The 20,198-nt window shown below is 39.3% G+C and overlaps 1 protein-coding gene across 2 annotated transcripts in view; it reads right to left on the reverse strand.

Moving 5' to 3' along the window:
• Nucleotides 1-981: 981 nt before the first annotated feature.
• Nucleotides 982-20,198, reverse strand: part of CR1 (complement C3b/C4b receptor 1 (Knops blood group)) — a 71,188-nt gene continuing 51,971 nt past the window's right edge. Inside the window, exons 24-31 of one of the 2 annotated variants that reach the window (XM_020284407.2) lie at nucleotides 20,097-20,182; nucleotides 17,154-17,381; nucleotides 15,971-16,147; nucleotides 13,177-13,362; nucleotides 11,901-11,924; nucleotides 11,054-11,129; nucleotides 5,318-5,423; nucleotides 982-1,493 (exon numbers count right to left, since the gene is read on the reverse strand). In XM_020284407.2, coding sequence (XP_020139996.2) covers nucleotides 5,357-5,423; nucleotides 11,054-11,129; nucleotides 11,901-11,924; nucleotides 13,177-13,362; nucleotides 15,971-16,147; nucleotides 17,154-17,381; nucleotides 20,097-20,182 — 844 coding nt within the window. In that variant the 3' untranslated portion in view covers nucleotides 982-1,493; nucleotides 5,318-5,356. The remainder of the gene's footprint in view (nucleotides 1,494-5,317; nucleotides 5,424-11,053; nucleotides 11,130-11,900; nucleotides 11,925-13,176; nucleotides 13,363-15,970; nucleotides 16,148-17,153; nucleotides 17,382-20,096; nucleotides 20,183-20,198) is intronic. The other variant, XM_075996878.1, reaches the window with a different exon arrangement.

A 20,198-nucleotide genomic window follows, 5' to 3' on the forward strand; every position in this document is an offset into this window, starting at 1 on the left:
CAACGCCTGGCTAATGTTGTAAAAAAAAATTTGTAGACATGGGTTCTTGCTGGGTTGTTGAGGCTGGTCTTGAACTCCTGGCCTCAAGCGATCCTCTTGCCTTAGTCTCCCAAAGTGCTGGGATTACAGGCTTGCCACCACACCTGGCCCAGGCCTTTGAATTTTTAAGAACTGTCTAAGTAAGAAGGCAATTACCCTTTGTGATATAAATTGCGTTTTTTTCTTGCAGTTTGTCAGTTAACCTTTGTTTATGCTGGGTTTTTTTCTTTTCCTAGTTTGCATGATTTTTAAATTAAAATGCAAGTTGATATCTAGCTCATTCCTTACATTGCTGTCAAAATAAATGTTACAGAATCTACCTTTAAAGCAACTATTAAAACATAGAATTACATAAAAATTAGCAGTAGCCATATACAAAGTTATTATTAAATATCCAGAAATATTCTGATATTTTCTAGAGATCATTAGTATATAATGATATATCGTAACAAAATTTTGATCTATAAAGATGTGGACTAGGTAAAAACTACAATGTCACTTATTTAAAAAGTGTCAGTACATGTCTATTATTTTGATAAATTCTTAAAAGTTGTGCTTTTTGTAGTTAATTTCGTATATTCTGAATCAACACAAAAGTAAGCTAGTTACTTTTAAAATAACGATTACTCTTTTACTTTAATTTTTAGTATGCTTTTTTATGCAGAATATAGAACAAAGTGCTTTTGAAATAGAGCTTAGGAAATATCCAAAGCTTAATTTTTTTTCTCTAGAGTCGTCTTGACCACTCTCCCCATAATCATTTAATGCCTTTTTGGTAAACAGAAATTCCTTTTTTCCCTAGAGAAAGTGAAAACTAATATAGCATGTGTCTTACTCCAATCTGTTTTAAAGAAGTGGGTTCTGCTATATAAAATAAAAGGAAACTAAGAAAAAAGGATATATATATATATATATATATATATATATATATATATATAAACATATATGAGAAAAAGACTGGCAGAAAATGAATTAAATTTTTAACAGTGGTTATCACTAGGTAGTATAATTATATGTGACATATTTTTTTTTTTGTATCTTCCTGGATTTTCCAATTCTCCTTAATGAGCCCATTCCATATGATGAATATTTTCAAATAAGAAAAAACAACAAACTTGTAAACCAGAAATCCTAGGCGACACTGTTTTTCTTTAAGTAATCCAAACTATTTTCTGTATCCTAACTGCAGTCATTCTCCCGACTAGATGATGTGGGCTTTTAGCACAAGGACAGAAGGTGAGGGGATCACAGGGAAGCAGACTAAAGAAGGAGGAGCTTTGCTAGGTGCTGGGAGAGTTTCAGCATCTTCCAGTCCAAGTCGTCTCTGTGAAGTCACTTCAAAGACTTTATGACTCTCAGATCTTATTCTGTTGAAATGAATTGGCTCCTTTCCAACCAACATTTAATTCAAGGTGTTCTCCAGCTTTCATAGCATACTTTGTCAGGCAAGGACACTGAAATAGCAGGATATGTTTATTTTTATAATAGCATGATCGCCACCTGAACTACTCAGAATTTATATGCTGAAATCATGGTGCTAGCATGACACATAAATGACAAGGTTATTAGAAGTATTTATATTGCCCTGACTGCTATGTAGGGCACAAGAAAGTATGGCATAAATGGAGACATTGAGTAGATAAGAGAGAGATTAATGAGTAACTTGACCTTTTCCTTTGTTCTTTTGTCAGAGAGAAAAGTATTCTCAGAGTTGAGCAACTAAACAAAACAAGCCTCGTTCCCAGAAAACATGCATGTCACTCGTAACACAAAAAGATATTTTTTTTTACTCTCTTCTGAACCAAGGTAGTGGCAGGGAGCAGAAATAGGAGCTGGTAGTTTTAGAGGAGGGTCAGCTTCAGAAAGCATGTCCTCTCCTAATTACAGTCAAGAATAAGCTGGCGTAGTGTACTCAGTATGAGATACCTGACTGCTTCTCTGGCCATACTGGAGCCTCTCTTCTTAAGGCCAGGAATGGTGTCCTTCCAGCAGTGGACAAACCCCAGCCCACCAGCTCACCTGACCTCCCCTCACGACAGCCGCCTCCCCTTACGACAGATGCCTGACTCCTTGTCATTATTCTCTATCTCACAAGACTTCCTGATTTCACCTGTTACCTGTGTCTCTTCCAAAAACTCTCATGTCCTTCCACACATGGCTGTGTATTTGCAGCCTGCCTCTTTAACAGAGTGTCACCCACTCTGCCCTGGCACCTGATCCGGCTGCACAGGTCTCACGCTGGGCACAGACTCCAACCCACTCCCTACCTACCATATTTTGCCACAAATGATTAACCTTGTTCCTGTGGAACACTGTGATAAAAATTCCAATCTTAAAAGGGAAGTTTGCGACAAAATTATTAAGGACTTCCTGCCTTTCTATTAAAAGGTAATCAGTAGTCAATGTACACAGTTTGAAATGTACTTTGATGTAAAAGAATGTTTTTCCAAAAAGTTGAGAAGAAGTGAAACTTTGATAGATTCATTCTCAAGTATTGACTGAACTTTTCTCATTTAAATTCACTAAGAGGTTTTGGGGAAATTTTTTTAAAAAAGGTCTCTACTTACAAGAATTAATAATTTAGCATGGGAAAGAAAACACCTATAAGCACAATGTACAGTACACAATAAGTGATTAATGAATGAAGAATAAATGTCAAGTATTAATAGATGAATGCAATAAAGTTAATAGGCAAAAACAATACATGAAATGTCAAATACTATGAGGTATGTTTATATACAGTTTCAACAATTGGAAAACTATTTGTCATTTGGTGAAAAAATGCAGGATTTAATATTGTACAATCAAGATAATCTCAAGTGGAAAATAATACGCAAAGAAGCTTAAGAATGCTAATGACTATGGAGGTTATTGCAGATAATTTTTATATGTTGTATATTTTTCCCTATTTCCTCTTTTTAATGATAAGTTCATATTACTCTTAAAAGAAAACAGTTCATTTGAAAAATAGTATAGTCCAGAAGTGTGAGTTTCAAAGAGAGTCATCACTTTGGACTGGAGTTGTTTTGGAAAGCTTCTCAGGTAAGTGAATCCTGAGCTGGGTTAAAGAAACTGAGATAGGAAGAAAGGTGAAAAAGTGTTCTGGGCAGGTAACCTGGCAAGAATGAGGCCAAATCAAATTATTTAGTACTATGTAATATTTAAAAAATGAACTCTTATAAAAAAATAATCATTTCCCTTACAGTCTGCTGTTCTTTTGTCTGTTTATACTTGGTAGCAACATGGCTGGCCTTCCTTCATCAGTTTTGCACAACTTTCCCCTGAGAGCACCCCAATAGCAAAGGAGAATGGATGTCTCACCTAAGAACCTGCAGGCATAAGTTAAAGCATCCCAGAAAGCATGCTATTATCTTATTTTATCTTAAATTCTCCTGCATTGTTTGCCTTTTGTTCCCTTATATGTGTATTTGTGTTAATATAGAAATAATGCCATTTTTTCCCTGGAACTATTGGATTAACATTAGACAAAGATACTCTCCTAGAAAGCCATGCCAGTTTTATCTCGTGACTTTCGTATTTCCCCTTGGTCTATTAACTGGGCATCCCCAGGGCATACGTGCCTGCCCATTGGAAGAAGGATCAGACTAAATGATTATTAAAGGCTTCAAAAAGTAAAATATCAGTTCTGAATTTTTATGAAAGCAATGCCTATTTCATTTATTTTCACAAACAGTAATGAAAAGTAAGCCAAAAGGTAGAAGCAAAGTGACTAGGAAGCTAGATAATAAACAAGGCATTGCAAATTCATTTCTATTATAGGAGAAAATAGGACATAACCTGTATTTGTTTTGTTTAGAAAAATATGAGTTGCCTATACTTATATCTTGGTTAACTATAAAAATGCCTTTCCCAGCCCCTTACCTTTTCGGTGGCCTCTTCCACTATTCTCTGTTAAATCTAAGATTTCTGACATGTATGCAGGTATAACGTGCCCAGTTTAGATTAATGTACATTGATATAAGAGGTAGGACATAAAAAGAAATTTAGTAACGAATGTGATAGTTTTGCTTCCACTTTCTATAGGAGTGGCCTAATTCCTTTCTAGGGCATATGTTGATACTGTTTCGGAAAGTGTCCTGCAATGCCTATGGTCAGGAAATTTTAGAATTCCTGGGCATAGCCAGAGTGAGCAAGAACCAAATCAATTGCTCTGTATGATTAAAAAAAAAAAAAATTGAGTTTTGAATTTGCAAGAAGCCCAACAATCAAATGAGGTACCCTGAGAATGCAGTCAAGATTTGAACAAAAGAGAAGGGAATCTAAAGAGAAAGAGGCCTGGGAAAAGGATGGAAAGCCAAGGCTCAAGGGGAGAGTAGCCAGTGAGAGAAATTCCTCATAGTAGGATATGGTTCAGGGGTTGCCACACTCTTCCACTACAAGGCCAGATAGTAAAGATTTTTCACTTTATGGACCATGCAGTCTCTGGCTCTCTGTTGCCACTGCTCAACTCTGTCCTAGTGCAAACGCAGCCATAGACAATAGGTAAATGAATGGGTGCGGCTGTAGCCCAGTAAAACATTGTTTATAAAAACAAGTGGCCAGCTAGATCTGACTCACAGATAGTTTTCCGATCCCTAGTAGAGCTAGTAGCTTTTTGGTTCAGTGATTTCTAATATTCAGTTTTTTGTTGTGTGTCACTTTCCATTGTGGTTTAATTTCCTTCTTTGCCCCAAACCTTTAGCAAACATGTACTATACAACAGCTTGTGGGAAGGTTGCTTTTTTAAGTTGGCAGAACGAAGGGGTAGGTATTGAAATAAGCCCAAGTGGAGGGGGACAGATAGAAGAGAGCCAAGTGAGGCCAAGTGAGGTAGAGAATTCAGTGAAAGTCAGAAACGAAGGAGACAGCAAGGCACAGGGAGGGAAAACAGAAGTTTCTAGAGGACCCTTAAGAGACTCTGTGCATTTAAAGGAAGTTGGATGGCTTGGAAGTACAGGCAGGCAGCAAGTGCTTGGGTTCCACAAGAAAAAGAAAAACATACTACTTCTCAAAGGCTCAGAGCTTGAGCACACAGACGTACAGGAATGCTTTGAAAACACAGTGCCTGTGCACAGCACTGACAGTCATCACCCAAAAATCATCAGAAATAACAATAATCCAAGGGGAAAAAAATAAAGGAACTTCCACCTCCTGAAGTACTTTCTAACTTCTTTGGTATCAATGACCCACCTAATGTAAGACCATATTCACACCCCATTAACATTTGTAATAGTTGAAGCTGTTGAAAACATTTTGAATTCAGTGTGTGTCTAGGTACCTGCTATTTTCTTGATTTGTTTGCAGAGTTTGAGGATGATCACAGTTGCCTTTCTGAAGGATGCAATTGGATAATCACTTCTTTAGATTTTTCATCTGTTTTATTGCTAATTGGCAGAAAAGAAATAGAAAACTATCTTAATCATTTCAATTTCTGTCTTGAAAGAAATTAGTAACCTTCATTTTGAAATCTAGGCTATAATTTGCCTCAAGTTCCTGGTCTCTTTGCAAGATGTCTAAAAGGAAAATCATAACCAAATCTCATCTTTTGATACCAAGTAAAACGTGGAATAGGAAATAATACCCAAACCACCCTATATATTGTGTCAGAAGACTCTTAAATTATTTGTAGGCAGGTGTCCATGCCTTAAAAAAAACACATTTCACAATTTCTAAAAATAATTTGGATAAGTAAATATGGTTTACCCCTGAGATTTTGACACTTAAGCTTCACCATATAAGTGGCTTTGCCCCACAATCTTAGACAAGGCTTCCTTTTTCTCATATAGTAAAGATATATATTCTGTTTTCTGTACAGGCAATACCCACAGTTAGGAGAGCATCAGTGGCTGTCATAAAAGTATATAAGAACTGACAGTTAAAATGAGTATTTAATCATTTTTTAATATCAGTAATAACCATCATGTGTAAAATAGCCGCTAACATTTTCCAACATTCATCATACGCAAGGCGCTGCGTTATGTGAGGTAGGTGCTATAATTGTCTGCGTTTCACAGGCGAGGAAAATGAAGTTTAAAGAGGATGAGCATCTTGCTTAGGGTCCCCTCGCTAGTAAGTGACAGTGAACACGCTGCCCGCAGAGCCCCTGCTCTCACCTGGTGTGCTACACTGCCTCTTGGGTTTCTTTAAATAAACACTTCACTTTACATCAATGAAATGATAAATAATACAATACCAGTGCCTTCAGATTTTGGATATGAGCTGGTATTGGGGATCTAAGAATGGCAGCAGAGAGTTAACTCACGTCACCACTTATCACTACTTCCTCATCGCTGGGTTACTCTTTACCCTCTCATGGAAATTAGGATGATGGCAGCTCTTGACACAAAGAGGAAGGTTGTGAGTCAGTGGCCAGAGTTTTCACAGGATGAGGGAGGCTGACTTGAGGGCCATGGAAGAGGCAGAGCAGAGGGTTGTATAACCAGATGGTGTGAGCGTCCAAGGAGTGGTGATTTAGTGGTTCGATAAGTAATGGTCTGAAAGTGGTGTTGGGTGGTGAGTGGTGCATGGGGTGTGGGAGAATCTATAACCTCCGTGAGTATATGTTGAATAAATGGCTATCTGGTTGATTACTGGTGGTTAGTGCAAACACAGGAAAATGCAGGGAACCTTTATAGAAGATGGACTTCATAGTTTTGTCACTCCAAGCATCATACCAACAAACACTTTATGATTTTATCTGACTGTGGACAACAAGTAGGCTGTTTCGTAAAGAAATGAGAATGAAAAAGAACCCTCACGCCTGTAATCCTAGCTCTTGGGAGGCCGAGGCGGGCGGATTGCTCAAGGTCAAGAGTTCAAAACCAGCCTGAGCAAGAGCGAGACCCCGTCTCTACTATAAACAGAAAGAAATTAATTGGCCAACTGATATATATATATAAAAAATTAGCCGGGCATAGTGGCACATGCCTGTAGTCCCAGCTACTCGGGAGGCTGAGGCAGAAGGATCACTCGAGCCCAGGAGTTTGAGGTTGCTGTGAGCTAGGCTGACGCCACGGCACTCACTCTAGCCTGGACAACAAAGTGAGACTCTGTCTCAAAAAAAAAAAAAAAAAAAAAGAACCCAAATAGCCAAAGCAATCCTAAGCAAAAAGAACAAATCTGTAGGCATCACATTACCTGACTTCAAATTATACTACAGGACTCTAGTAACCAAAACAGCATGGTATTGGTATAAAAGTAGAGATACAGACCAATGGAACAGAATGGGGAACCCAGAAATAAAACCATATAGCTATAATCAACAGATCTTCGACAAAGCAGAGAGCAATATACATTGGGGAAAGGAAGCCCTGTTCAATAGTGGTGCTGAGAAAACTGGATAGGCACATGCAGAAGGAGGAAACAGGACCCCTATCTTTTGCCATATACAAAAATTAATTCAAGATGGGTAAAAGACCATAAAACCATAAAAATTCTAGAAGAAAACAAAGGAAAAAATCTTCTAAACATCAGCCCAGCCAAAGAATTTATGACTAAGACCCCAAAGGCAAATACAGCAACTACAAAAATAAATAAATGGGACTCAATTAAATTAAAAAGCTTCTGCACAGCAAAGGAAATAATTAACCAAGTAAATAGAAAACCTACAAAGTGGGAGAATATATTTGAAACTATACATCTGACAAAGGACTAATACCCAGAATCTACACAGAACTCAAATCAGCAAGAAAAAACAATCAACCCCATCAAAAAGTAGGCAAAAGACATGAACAGAAGTTTTTTGAAAGAAGATAGATAAATGGCCAACAAACATATGAAAAAGTGCTCAACATCACTAATCATCAGGGAAATGCAAATCAAAACTACAGTGAGGTACCACCTTACCCCTATCAGAATGGTCATTATTAAAAAATCAAAAAACAATAGATGCTGGTGTGGATGCAGAGAGAAAGGAATGCTTAATACTGTTGGTGGGACTGCAGATTAGTACAACCTTTATGGAAAACAGTATGGAGATTCCTTAAAGAAATAAACGTAGATCCATCAATCCCACTGCTGGGTATCTACCCGAAGGAAAAGAAGTCATTTTATCAAAAAGACACCTGCATTTGAATGTTTATCACAGCACAATTCACAATTGCAAAGATGTGGAATCAACCTAAATGCCCATTAATTCATGAGTGGATAAAGAAAATGTGATTATATATATATATATATATATATATATATATATATATATATATATTTTTTTTTTTTTTACACACACACACCATGGAGTACTACTCAGCCATAAAAAGAAATGAAATAATGTATCTTGCAGCAACTGGGGCAGAACTGGAGACCATTATTCTAATTGAAGTATCTCAGCAGTGGAAAACCAAACACTACATCTTCTCACTGATAAGTGGAACTAAACGATGGGTGTACACGGCCACAAAGATATAAAGACATTAGAAACCAAGAAGTGGGGAGAGTTGGAGAAGGGGTGTGGTAAGGTAACAGGTAAGTAAAAACTTACCCGTTGGGTACAACGAACATTATTCTGGTGACAGGCATACCAACAGCCCTGACTTAAGCATTATATTAATACAAGGCATCCATGTAACAGAAACACTCCCAGCGGTGTTTACCAAACCCATTCATTTAGTAAATATTTATTGAACACTGCTTTGCACCAGGGACAGTTCAGATGTGTTTTGTATCCATTGGTGAAGGTAAGACAAAAATCCCTGACCACATGGAGTTTCCATTTTGGTGGAAGGAGAGAGACAATAAAAAAGAAACTTAATGGCTTAATTAATTATAAGAGGGAATAAGGCTATGGAAAAAATAGAGCAGGATGAGAGAGATCAGGAGATGCACTGTTTACTAGGAAAAAGTAGGCCTCATTGAGGAATGTTTTGAAGAAGGTGAGATCATTTCTGTGTCTGTGTGTGAGTGTATTCGTTCTATTTCTGTCTCAGTTTCTTAGTGCATCTTCAGACTGCTGATGCAGTTTCTGAACTGTCTCCTGGATGGGAGGGACACTTCATCGTGCACCCTTCCAGGCCTGGCTTGATTGCAGGTCTCCCATGGAGCAGGTCGTCTTGATCTATACTAGTCTATTAGTATCTATGTCAGTCTGTTTTTAGCTTTGAAACAAACTGCTCTTTGGGCTAGATGACTACTAAGGTGTTCCCCCTTTTATATTCTGTGTTTCTCATACAAATTCTTTCTTCTTTACTTTGAAGACCTTTATACCCTCCTCACCTTCCTGCGGGAAAAGCTTGAGCTCCAGATAAAGAATAATCAGTCCTTCCTCACGTAGCCCCGCCGGCTTAGATTACTGGCTACACCTGCTGAATGATTAATCAGCCCAATGGCTTGCAAGAGCGAAGCCTTCTGTGTTCTGATTATTTAAGTTTAGTACTTCCTCTCCCCAATTTTAGCTATGCATGACTTCTACCATGCAAATAAACAGCGTTTTGTTACAGTCGTGCACTCACCCTCCCAAGGAGTGAAACAGGCCAAAAATAAAAATTTAGAAAATCTTTTGAAAATTTCCTGGATGACACATAGGCAACAGGTTTCACTGTGGCTAACTTAGACGTTCCGGAGGTTTACCTTCCTGACTTTTAATGCTAAAGGGGACCATGACTCTTCTCCCTGCCATTTCTAAGGACAGAACTTTATGAAAGAATTATTGTCATGTTTATGCCTGAAGATGATTAATAGGAGGAAATGATTTTAAATGACATGGGTGAAACAAGTCAGTCATGAGATCTGGGAATTTGACCCAGTTGAAATAGTTAGAAGGACAGAGGCATTTTCAAGAGGAAGAGGTCATTATTTTCCTTGAGTGGCTTAACTGGAGACTGGTAAAGATATAGAAAAATTAAAAGCCCCAACTTCTTTAATTCAGCCTTCGTAAAAATTTTTAAAAGTTAACTCACAAATTATAGTGGTACTTAATGAGAAACTTTAAGAGGAAAAGTGTATTGACACAAGTACTTTTATTAACATAAAGCATCTTATTTTCTTTTTGTACTGAAAAAGGGCAAAGAATATTTACATGTCGAGCCACAAAATACAGAGAACATTAGTTAGGAAGAATAAAGATTTAATTTAAATTTAAATCTCTACTAATTTTTTTTTTTCATGAAATTGAGTGCATGACTAGGTTGTTTGCAAGAAGGTTTACTGTGACAATCAACTTTTTAAAAAGTGTATTTGCTTTGCTGTGAAATATCAAAACTTTGATTTCTGCAAAACTTCTGGTAGGAAACTACATTTGTTTAGAACGTTTGCTATAGAGAGCTATTCACTTAAAAGTTGTGAACTGTGTTTATCATGGGTATAGAATTTGCTCATCAGCTTATAACATTGATATTAGCAACTCTGACCTTACTTATTTTGTTATAAATAAATCAATCAGTACCAAAGCTGTGTATGTTCTCTTCCCTGGCCAACACATTTCTTTATTCAGATCTTAATCTTTGTAAGGTTTTTTTGTTTGTTTTTTGTTTTTTGGGTTTTTTTTTTGTTTTTATTGTTTTTTTGCAAACTTCAAAGGTAAATGGTGCTTACAGAAGAGATTTGTTGTATTTTTTTTTTTTTTTCAAATACCCTCTGGAAAGTCTCAATTCTTCCACAGTGGCAGCCTGTGATACATATGCCAGTGGGAGACACAACCTAATTTATAGTGCTGTGATAGGATCTGGATTTAGAGGTCAGTGTCTGCATTGTCTTAGCAAAACTAGGATATCAACAGCCTCATGCATATCTTGTTAAGAAACTCCTTATTCCTATTTTCTCTTTATGTAAAAACTCAATTCCCTCTTAAAATGCTAAGCTTAAAAAAAGCATTCTTAGTATCGTATACATTTCTTTTACTGTGACTACTTCTCTGTCTATAATATGTGTAAAGGACCTTCTTTATAAGAATTACTTCATCCATCCGCTTATGGGGAGCAATGTTTTTTTGTTTTGTTTTTAAGTTTTCTTTTACCTCCCTTTGACTTCAAAGAGGAGCAAGTACAGTTTACATTTTCCAGGAAACTATGGCTGTACTTACCCTTTTCTGTGCTTTGGAATTATCCAACAGGAAACAATGATGAATAAAATGAAGAAGGTAATACCAAAGATAATACCTAGGGCAGGAAAACAAGGTAATTAAATGTATGGAAAAAAATAACACAGAGGTCTTCAACTCGATCTTAATATCCAGTCCCACTAGGGCTTGCCAATGATTTATTTTTTAGATGTAACTATAAATTCTGCTTTCCTCTGGGTTCCATCTAGAGCATCAGTCTTACTACCACAGGGTTATAGTTAAGGGGTGAGCAGAGCAGTCCTGTAACCTTTAGTCCAATAGCAACTTTTCAACAAGCAGGTGAGAACCAGCAGGGGGCGCTGCTAGACTCCAGCTGTCCATGCCCTGCGCGTGTTTCTTATGCAAGACATAAGACACAGGCTATTCTGTGCAACAGAAATGCCCCTGGAAGCAAACTCTGTTACAAAACTATTCTTCATATACAGGCAGATTGCAGCAATGGGCTCAGAAAAATGGCCTCGTGGCTTTCAATTAGGCATGACTACCATCTGGAAGCATACTCCAAGGTTATAAACCAAGGAGGGAGTTGCATTCTTCAGCCACATTAAAATAAAGAACTTCTGGCACTGATTAATAATTATTCACTTGTAATGGTTCAAAGATGGCAAGGAACTTTTGATGAAGGTTACTTTATGTGCATGTGAGGATACCAGTTTCACCACACCCTCAACTCATCATTATATTCTTTCTAATTGAATTGACAGTTCAAGATATTTTGCTCTCTCTCTTTTTACATTTCATTCATTCTAAGTGGACACTTACTGTTAAAGATGCTAGAATTCCTCAGCAAACCTTTCATAAAACTTACCACCTACGAGAGCATCACGTGAGCCTAAAAGGATGACAAAAACCATGAAAACATCAGTCTCTGCACACAACGTGATTGAACAGGATCCCTCAACTAGTGACAACGAGTCCTGATTTTTCTTCAGCACTCTGGCTAATATTGTTGTCTAATATAAAAAGACAGTGGTTGCACTCCGCACACTCTCATTTTATCTTGCACACTCAATGAAGACTTTTTTTCTTTTTAAATTAAAATTCTTGTCCTAACAGTTATATAATTACAGTCTAAAATTTGTAAAACAGAACAAAAGAAAAGTATCACTCATAATCCTAATACCCCAAAAAATGTTTTTGTATATTCTCTTCTGGTGCCTTTTGTCATGCATCTAAGTTTTCACATAATTATATAATAGAAATGGAAATTACAATTGAGGCAAACTAATCGAGTCTAGTAGATATATCATAGTGTATTCCATGATTTCTAGTGTGTACTGAAATTTTTTCTAATTTCTTTCTCCTTTCTCAGGAGGTTAGCCGATGAGCTTTTTGCCCAAGAAGTGGATGTAATTTGATATAAAGGGACTGTCAAGTTTATAATGTAGAAATATTAAGGGATTAACTGTAAAAATGGATCTGCACAGTCTTGGTATATAACCATGTATTTATAAATTAGATTCATAAGAGCTGGGGAGAGGGGAAAATATAGCACTAACTTGGAGTAAAGAAAAGTTATTCATCATTCATTTTGCTCATCTGTTCTTGATGCGTGCAAGTATACGCTTCAGGATTTTCTATCTTACAGTACCCTCCAGTCGCCAGCAGAGGGCTCTTCTCCTGCAGAGCTCAATGATGCATGATGTCTACATAGGCTGCCTCCCGCTATGCTAGTTTAAAATTCTGTAACTTACAACAATGAGGGAGATTGGCAGGCTGCTCTCTGCAGCTTAGAAGGCGCTCCCTGACTCATGCTGAAAACATTTCTTGCAGGCCTATTCTACCACTCATGTGCTTCTGGCTTTTAAGGCTCACAGGCTGTAAATAAATCTTTACTGTGTGATGCATGCAACTGTAGCATGACATGAACAAGAAAGGTGCAGAGATGGGGTGAGAACTGTGAGAAGAGAAAGGCTGGCCTGACTCTCATTGTGATGGGCTTTCTGGGCAGAGACGGATGCTTATATTGTACCCCTCAGCGCCTAGCATATGCCATAGACATCACACCACACTGGATGCCAGTGTGAATGAATGAACAGTAACCATGCCTGGGAAGGGCCTACATTCCTTGCACTTGCACTTACGAGATGTGCATATGGCCAGAGGAGGGTCCCATCTGTCATCCGCCTGGCACTGGCTCCAGGGACTGCCTTTCAGAGTATACCCATCTTCGCACTCCAAAGTTACATTGTCTCTATAGTGATAGACTTTTCTCATTTCCAATTCCTTCCGGATTCCATTCATAAACTGTGGGAGGTTGCAATTTACCTCTGAAATTTAAAAAATCAGAAGGAAATTGATATTTTATTGTTAATTGTTAGTTCTAACTGCCATAACAGAAAGATCTATGACCCCAAACCTGCTCTGTCCGTGGCAAAGATGGGGAAGGTTTTCAATCCGGAATTATTGATCTTCCTCCCCTGAACATTTGAAATTCTCTGACTTTCATTTCTTAATGTAAAGAAAGAGAATATGGACGGGACTGAGTACCCATTTTGTATTATTAACAGCCTTGGAACGAACGAGAAAGTTGTGGAACGATTAGGACAACCACGTTCTGGCCCTGCAGCCACTTGGCCACACCATGAGGAATCAGGACCACCTTGTTAACTGCCTAGCTTCAAACAAACACTGGTGTCTCTGCTCTTGATTAAATGCATGCTTCTAGCCCATTCCTACACACAGGACAAAGAACATTGGTAAATCATGATTCTGAATTTAAGATACACACATCTTTTTGCTTCATTTACTTTATCTCATTTAGCTCATCCTTTGTTTTGCTTTCTTTTTCTGCCCAGCCATCAATCCCTCTTTCAACTTCAAGCAAAGCCTTTTTTTTCCCCGATTGTAATAGTCTCAAAATTAGCCTAAAATCAGTTTTCCCTTTATATAAACCAAATAAATAAATAAAGTATTATTTCTTGAAGTGTGGTCTTTGGTCTTCCTACATCAGAATACTCTGATGAGTTTGCTAAAGACGGACTTCCGACCCCCCTTCGAAATGGAATCCGATTCAGAATCCGAGTCCATGAAATGGAACTTGAGAACCTGTCTCTTTAACAAGGTTCCTGGCTGATGCTGCTCATGCCAAGGATGGAGAAACCTGCTATAGAGCACGCTTGAGGACGAGCGTCTGTAGGACAAAATGAATTTCATACAAATGACAAGAAAGCAGCTGCCAAGAGAATAGAATATTGCCCTTTTGTTTTCAGGAGAAGGGTCTTCCCAGAGTCTCGACTTGTGCAATTAATCGTTGAAATATTTCCCGAATCTTCATACCTCCTTACGTGGCGAAAGCAAAGAGGGAGGAACTTTCGGTTGGAGGCAGAGCCGCAAGGACTCTGTATTTCGTGCAGTCTATTCTTGCGGGTAAGCACGGGAGACTCGCTTACCCGCTCTGCGGTGGGCCCCATTTTCTCTGTCTCTAAAATGAGAGGGCTGCAAGGATGAGAGATTCTGAGACTCTGAGGACAGGGAGGGCCCTGGGCTCCTGCAACCAGAGCTGCTCCTTAGCATTTGAAACACAGGCACCTCTGAGTCCCACCTGCGTCATCCCTGCCCTTATTTTGAAAAAGAAAGAATAGACAAAAAAAAAAAACAAGAAAGAAAGAAAGAAAGAAAGAAAGAAAGAAGGAAGGAAGGAAGGAAGGAAGGAAGGAAGGAAGGAAGGAAGGAAGGAAGGAAGGAAGGAAGAAAGAAAGAAAGAAAGAAAGAAAGAAAGAAAGAAAGAAAGAAAGAAAGAAAGAAAGAAAGAAAGAAAAGGCAAAATCACTTAACTTATAGTTTTGCAAAGTCAAGAGACCCACATTTCAAAAGAGTATACAGTGCAGCGTTTCGAAGCAGGAGCTGAGCTGGGGTCCAGCTCGTACCACTGCTCCCAAGCTGTGTGACCTGGACTAGTGACTGGATCTCTCTGACTTTGATTTGCTCCTCTGTAAGATATAGCAAGAATGATCCCACCTCATCAGATTCTTTTGGAGACTAACACACAAAAAATTTTGTACAGACCTCAGAGCCCATCCTAGTCATAAGATATTATTTTCATTCCTCATTTTGTAGCTTTTAGAACATTGACAAGAAAGATTTTAAAATCAGGCGGTGTTTTTGCAAACATAGATTGGAATAAAGGGAATACTTTGGCTGGGCATGGTGCCTCATGCCTGTAATCCCAGCACTTTAGGAGGCCAAGGCAGGAGGATCGCCTGAGCCCAGGAGTCTGAGGTCACAGTGAGCAAGGATGACACCACTGCAGTGTGGCCCAGGAGATAAAACAAGAACCTGTCTCAAAAACAAACAAACACAAAAAACAAAGCCCACAACAAACAAACAAACAGTAAAAGGAAATAATTCCTAAGGACTTGTTCCAAAGAACAGATAAAATAAATGCTTTCCCCGTTGGTTTTGAGGATGGGAATGAGGCCTCATACCATTCCAGAAATCAGTCGCTGGATCTCTTTGCTCACGTGTGGTGGACGAGAAACTGCCTCGCTCCAAGCTTCAGTATTCCTCACAACAAAGAACCTTCCAGTCCCTTATTTACCTTCTAAGGGTATCTGTGAGGACTACCTGGGATGCTCTGAGGTCCTTTAAAGCTGTTAGTTAAAAGCCAGTAAAGCATTTAAAATTGGTGTCTAATGTCTTTCGTGTTACTGGAAATTCCATCTATTCTTCCCACTTATTCTGTGCAGTTCAGGATCCGTAGGCGGCCCTCCTTTCTGCCTTCTGTCCTGCTTTCTCCTCCCCTACTGACACTCAATTCACTGCCCTCTGGGCCCTATTCAGTCACCGTCTTTTGAAGGACCTCAGCCTAATTAGCCTCATGCGTCCGTTCTCCATAGAAACTCAGCAAGGAATAAGAAATACCAAGAAAGGAGTCACCTTTGCAATAATGACCAAGTTGGCTCCAGGTTCCCCGGTCCGTACAGAAAATGAAGGCCTTTCCCACCAACAGGTAGCCACGGTCACAAGTGTAGCTGACTATCGTCCCGGGACGATACGGAGAGGCGTGTTGTCCGGTGAGATGCCCGTTCTGGATCTTGGGCGGCTGTGGGCACGCTAAGAGCACGATCCCATGCAAACACAAGAAGAGACAGTAAGTGAAACACAGAAGTATGAGCACGCCAACTCATCTGATAAAATCTGGGGCTGTTAGAGGAACATGAAGACCTGAGTCAGGTAGGTCACAAGCCACTAAGTGTCAGCCGATCAGTGGAAGACTGGTTCTTTAAACCTAGACCTCCTGGCATTTAAACGCCATCCTCTGTCTTTGCCACTGAAACCTGCATCTGATGGGCATGCCAGAGGGATCCATAAGCTACCGACTCAATGCTCTTCTGTCCCGACTGGAGGATGACGCTTGCGTGGGCAATCACAGCCACAAATGAGCCTGCAATGGTCAGGCACCGTCATTTCAAGCCAGACTGATATGTAGAAGGAATGAGCTCCGGGAGGCTAAAAGCACAGGCTCAAACTCCACTTTGCATCCTATCCTGAGTGCTCTTAGTTAACGGTGAGGCCAAGGGCCAACCAAATGCAGTCAGCGGCATGCACCAAACACTTGGAAGTAACAAAAAGAGCATAAATACCTACATCTGGGTTTCTTTAATCACTTTTATAGCATCACCGGTTCCGAAATATTAACAAATTATGCCATCGGCATGTACTTTTTGCCAGAACAGCCATCTAGCCAGCCTAAAGACAACTAGGAAGGAGCAGAGATGGCATGAAAGGGTCTTTTCTTTGGGGTTTGTTTTCAGTGCTTTGAAAATATTCCCTACAAGATCTGACCTCAGCGATTCTCTCCACGCCCCACCCCCTCCTCTCCTTAACCACCCCACGGCCCCCGCAGCCCACAAGTAGGGCCATCAGAACGCCACCCATTGAGACACAGCATGGCACATCCAGAACCCATCCGTCATTCACGTGAGAGGTAGTTAGTTCTGTCTCTGACATTCATAGCAAAGCCATGTTCACCAGCAAAACTGATTGTCACTCTAGAGATACGGAGGTTCTTGTCTTGACAGTCTGGCCCCGATTAGGATATTTGGAAGCGGGTACTGACCTGCAGGAACAGAAAGCTCACAGTAAGGGGCGGGGCTGCTCCAAATCCCATTCCCCTGACTGTCACTTGTGCAGCGGAGGGTGCGCGCCCCGACGAGGTCGTAGGTCACCCCTGTGTCTGGGTGGGGGTCACACGTGTAGGATATTTCTTTTCCATAGGGAATATCCCCCAGAGGAGCGCCTGTGTGTCTCCCGTGAAGAATAGGAGGAGGATTTGTACAAAAGATTTCTAGAAAGAAGACAAACACTTTAAGTTCTATTAGCATTTCAATGAAGACGACTACACAATAATGGTGCCCTTCGTGCTATGAATAAATATTTTGTCTTTTAGAAAGAGCATAACCAAGGTGGATGGCATTTACTTACATATGTAAGGTTGTTTTGGTTTTTTTTTTTTTTGAGAAGGAATTAACTGAGGTGAGACCTAAATTATAGTTTATTGCAAAAACTCAAAAGACAGCACTCCTGAAGCATCCAGGTAGCCAAGTTCATAATGAATTTGGAAAGTAATTAATTTTTTTAAACAACCATTTGTTTGTCTCCTTTACAGCAGGCATAGTAGGAGTCCTGGGTTGACAATGGGGTTCAAGAAAGACAAGGTTTCAGCCCTCAGAGACCTTTTAAGTTGCAAGGAAATCTTTGTGAAGTTTATTAAATATGCATTACCATCCTTAGCAGAAGTAAATGTTTCTTGGTGACTCAAGACCATTATCATCAGCATCAATACCAAGTAGCCCAAAGTGTCATCAAAGTACATTGGTAACTAGAGGAATCTTTAGACCCAGATCAAATGGCTTCAGAGAGCCTTTTTTTAAATTTTCTTTCTTTCTTTCTCTTTCTTTCTTTCTTTCTTTCTTTCTTTCTTTCTTTCTTTCTTTCTTTCTTTCTTTCTTTCTTTCTTTCTTTCTTTCCCTCCCTCCCTCCCTCCCTTCCTTCCTTCTTTCTCTCTCTGTCTTTTCTTTCTTTCTCTCTCTTCTTTCTCTCTCTTTCTCTTTCTCTCTCTCTCTCTCTCTCTCTCTCTCTCTCTCTCTCTCTCTCTCTCTCTCTCTCCCAGCTATCATTTCTTCCTGCTTTAGTGTATCTGTTTGGAGCTATTCCCCCACTAAAACTAATTTGATGCTTCAAATGGGGTGTGGATTTAGGATTAGACACCCAAGTTTATCACAGTTGTGTATATAAACAAAGTAAGAGCCTTAGCACATCAAACAATGATTAAGTTCTGGGGCCTGAATTTTATCTGTGTTCATCCAAAGTTTACTTACATATTTATTTTCAGCTTTTTGTGTCTCTGGAAGGTTGAGTTTGTCAGATACTCGAGTTTTCCTATGTATGAAATGTTCTTATAAAGTTTCATCATTATATACACCACAAGATATCCAAAATGATATCTAGTAGGGTATTTTAACAAAATCCAAATTAAAATACACATTTTCTAATCATCAGGAGAGATTTTAAAAAGTTCTTGCCTTGCTTTAGTGAATAGAGTAGAATAAATCAATAATGTTTTGGAATATAAAACATGCACTTTTATCTATTTATTACCTTCTTTTTTTTTTTTTTTTTTGAGACAGAGTCTCGCTTTCTTGCCTAGGCTAGAGTGAGTGCCGTGGCGTCAGCCTAGCTCACAGCAACCTCAAACTCCTGGGCTCAAGCGATCCTCCTGCCTCAGCCTCCCGAGTAGCTGGGACTACAGGCATGCGCCACCATGCCCGGCTGATTTTTATATTATATATATTAGTTGGCCAATTAATTTCTTTCTATTTTTATGGTAGAGACGGGGTCTCGCTCAGGCTGGTTTTGAACTCCTGACCTTGAGTAATCCGCCCACCTCGGCCTCTCAGAGTGCTAGGATTATAGGCGTGAGCCACCGCGCCCGGCCCTACCTTCTTTTTTTTTTTTTTTTTTTTTACTCCTAGAGACAGAGTCTCGCTTTGTTGCCCAAGCTGGGGTGCAATGGTGTCATCACAGCTCACTGCAGCTTTGAACTCATGGGCTCAAGCAATCCTCCCACCTCAGCCACCCAACTAGCTAGGACTACACGTGTGCACCACCATGCCTGGCTAATTTCAAAAACAAAAAAAAATTTTTTTGTAGACATAGGGACTCACGTGTTTCCCAGGCTGCTCTCGAACTCCTGGCCTCAAGTCATCCTCCTGCTCTGGGCTCTCAAAGTGCTGGGGATTACAGGCGTGAGCCACTGGGCCCAGCATATTTATCAATTTCTGACTCTTTGCCGTGTTTTATTTAATGAAGTGAGTGGTTTGGAAATTTAGGGCATCTCATCATTTCAAATATTGATTCGCCACCCCAACTCCCTGCACTGTATTGATTTGTCATATAACTCTGTTTTATTTTCTCTATGACACATCACTATTTAACATACCATTTTATATATTCTGATTTTTAAAAAATGTTTACTTATTTATTTTCATGTTCATTGTCTGCTTCCCAACTAGAAAACAAACTCCATGAAAGCAGCGAAAAATCTCTCCTGTTCTTTGCTCTTCCCACACCTGGGAAGTCCTGGCACATGGGAAGCCTGCCATCAGTAAATACTACAGACTAAGTGACAAGCTGATTAAGTTGATACGTGAGGGGATAAAAGGACATAAGAACGTAAGACACATTACTCCTTGATGACAAAACTAAACAAACAAATGAATAAATAAAACTGGGTGCACCTTTATCTCTTTTCTCCCCGTGTGTGCCCCCCAAAAAATTCAACACTGTTGTTAAACTAGTGATTTGCAAATCAGTAACATAAACACATGATCTATGAGACCTGCAAGTCTTGCAATTCTTCCAGTAAAGAAGTATTTTTATCAGTAATTTAGTTAAATAAAGATCCAGACAACAAGGTGACTTCATGAGGCAAAACACGTTAGGAAAAAAAAAATAATAATAAGGAGAGGTACCCAGCTGCATAGTTGTGCTTTCTACTCACGTTCACACACAGGAACGCTGCTATTCCAAAGGCTATCCATTCCAACCAGGGCACAGTGACTAGCAGAGCTGCCTTTTAACCGGAACCTAAAGAAAAAAAAGC

This window comes from Microcebus murinus, chromosome 23, assembly GCF_040939455.1.
Source record: "Microcebus murinus isolate Inina chromosome 23, M.murinus_Inina_mat1.0, whole genome shotgun sequence".
In the NCBI taxonomy this organism is placed as follows: Eukaryota; Metazoa; Chordata; class Mammalia; order Primates; family Cheirogaleidae; genus Microcebus; species Microcebus murinus.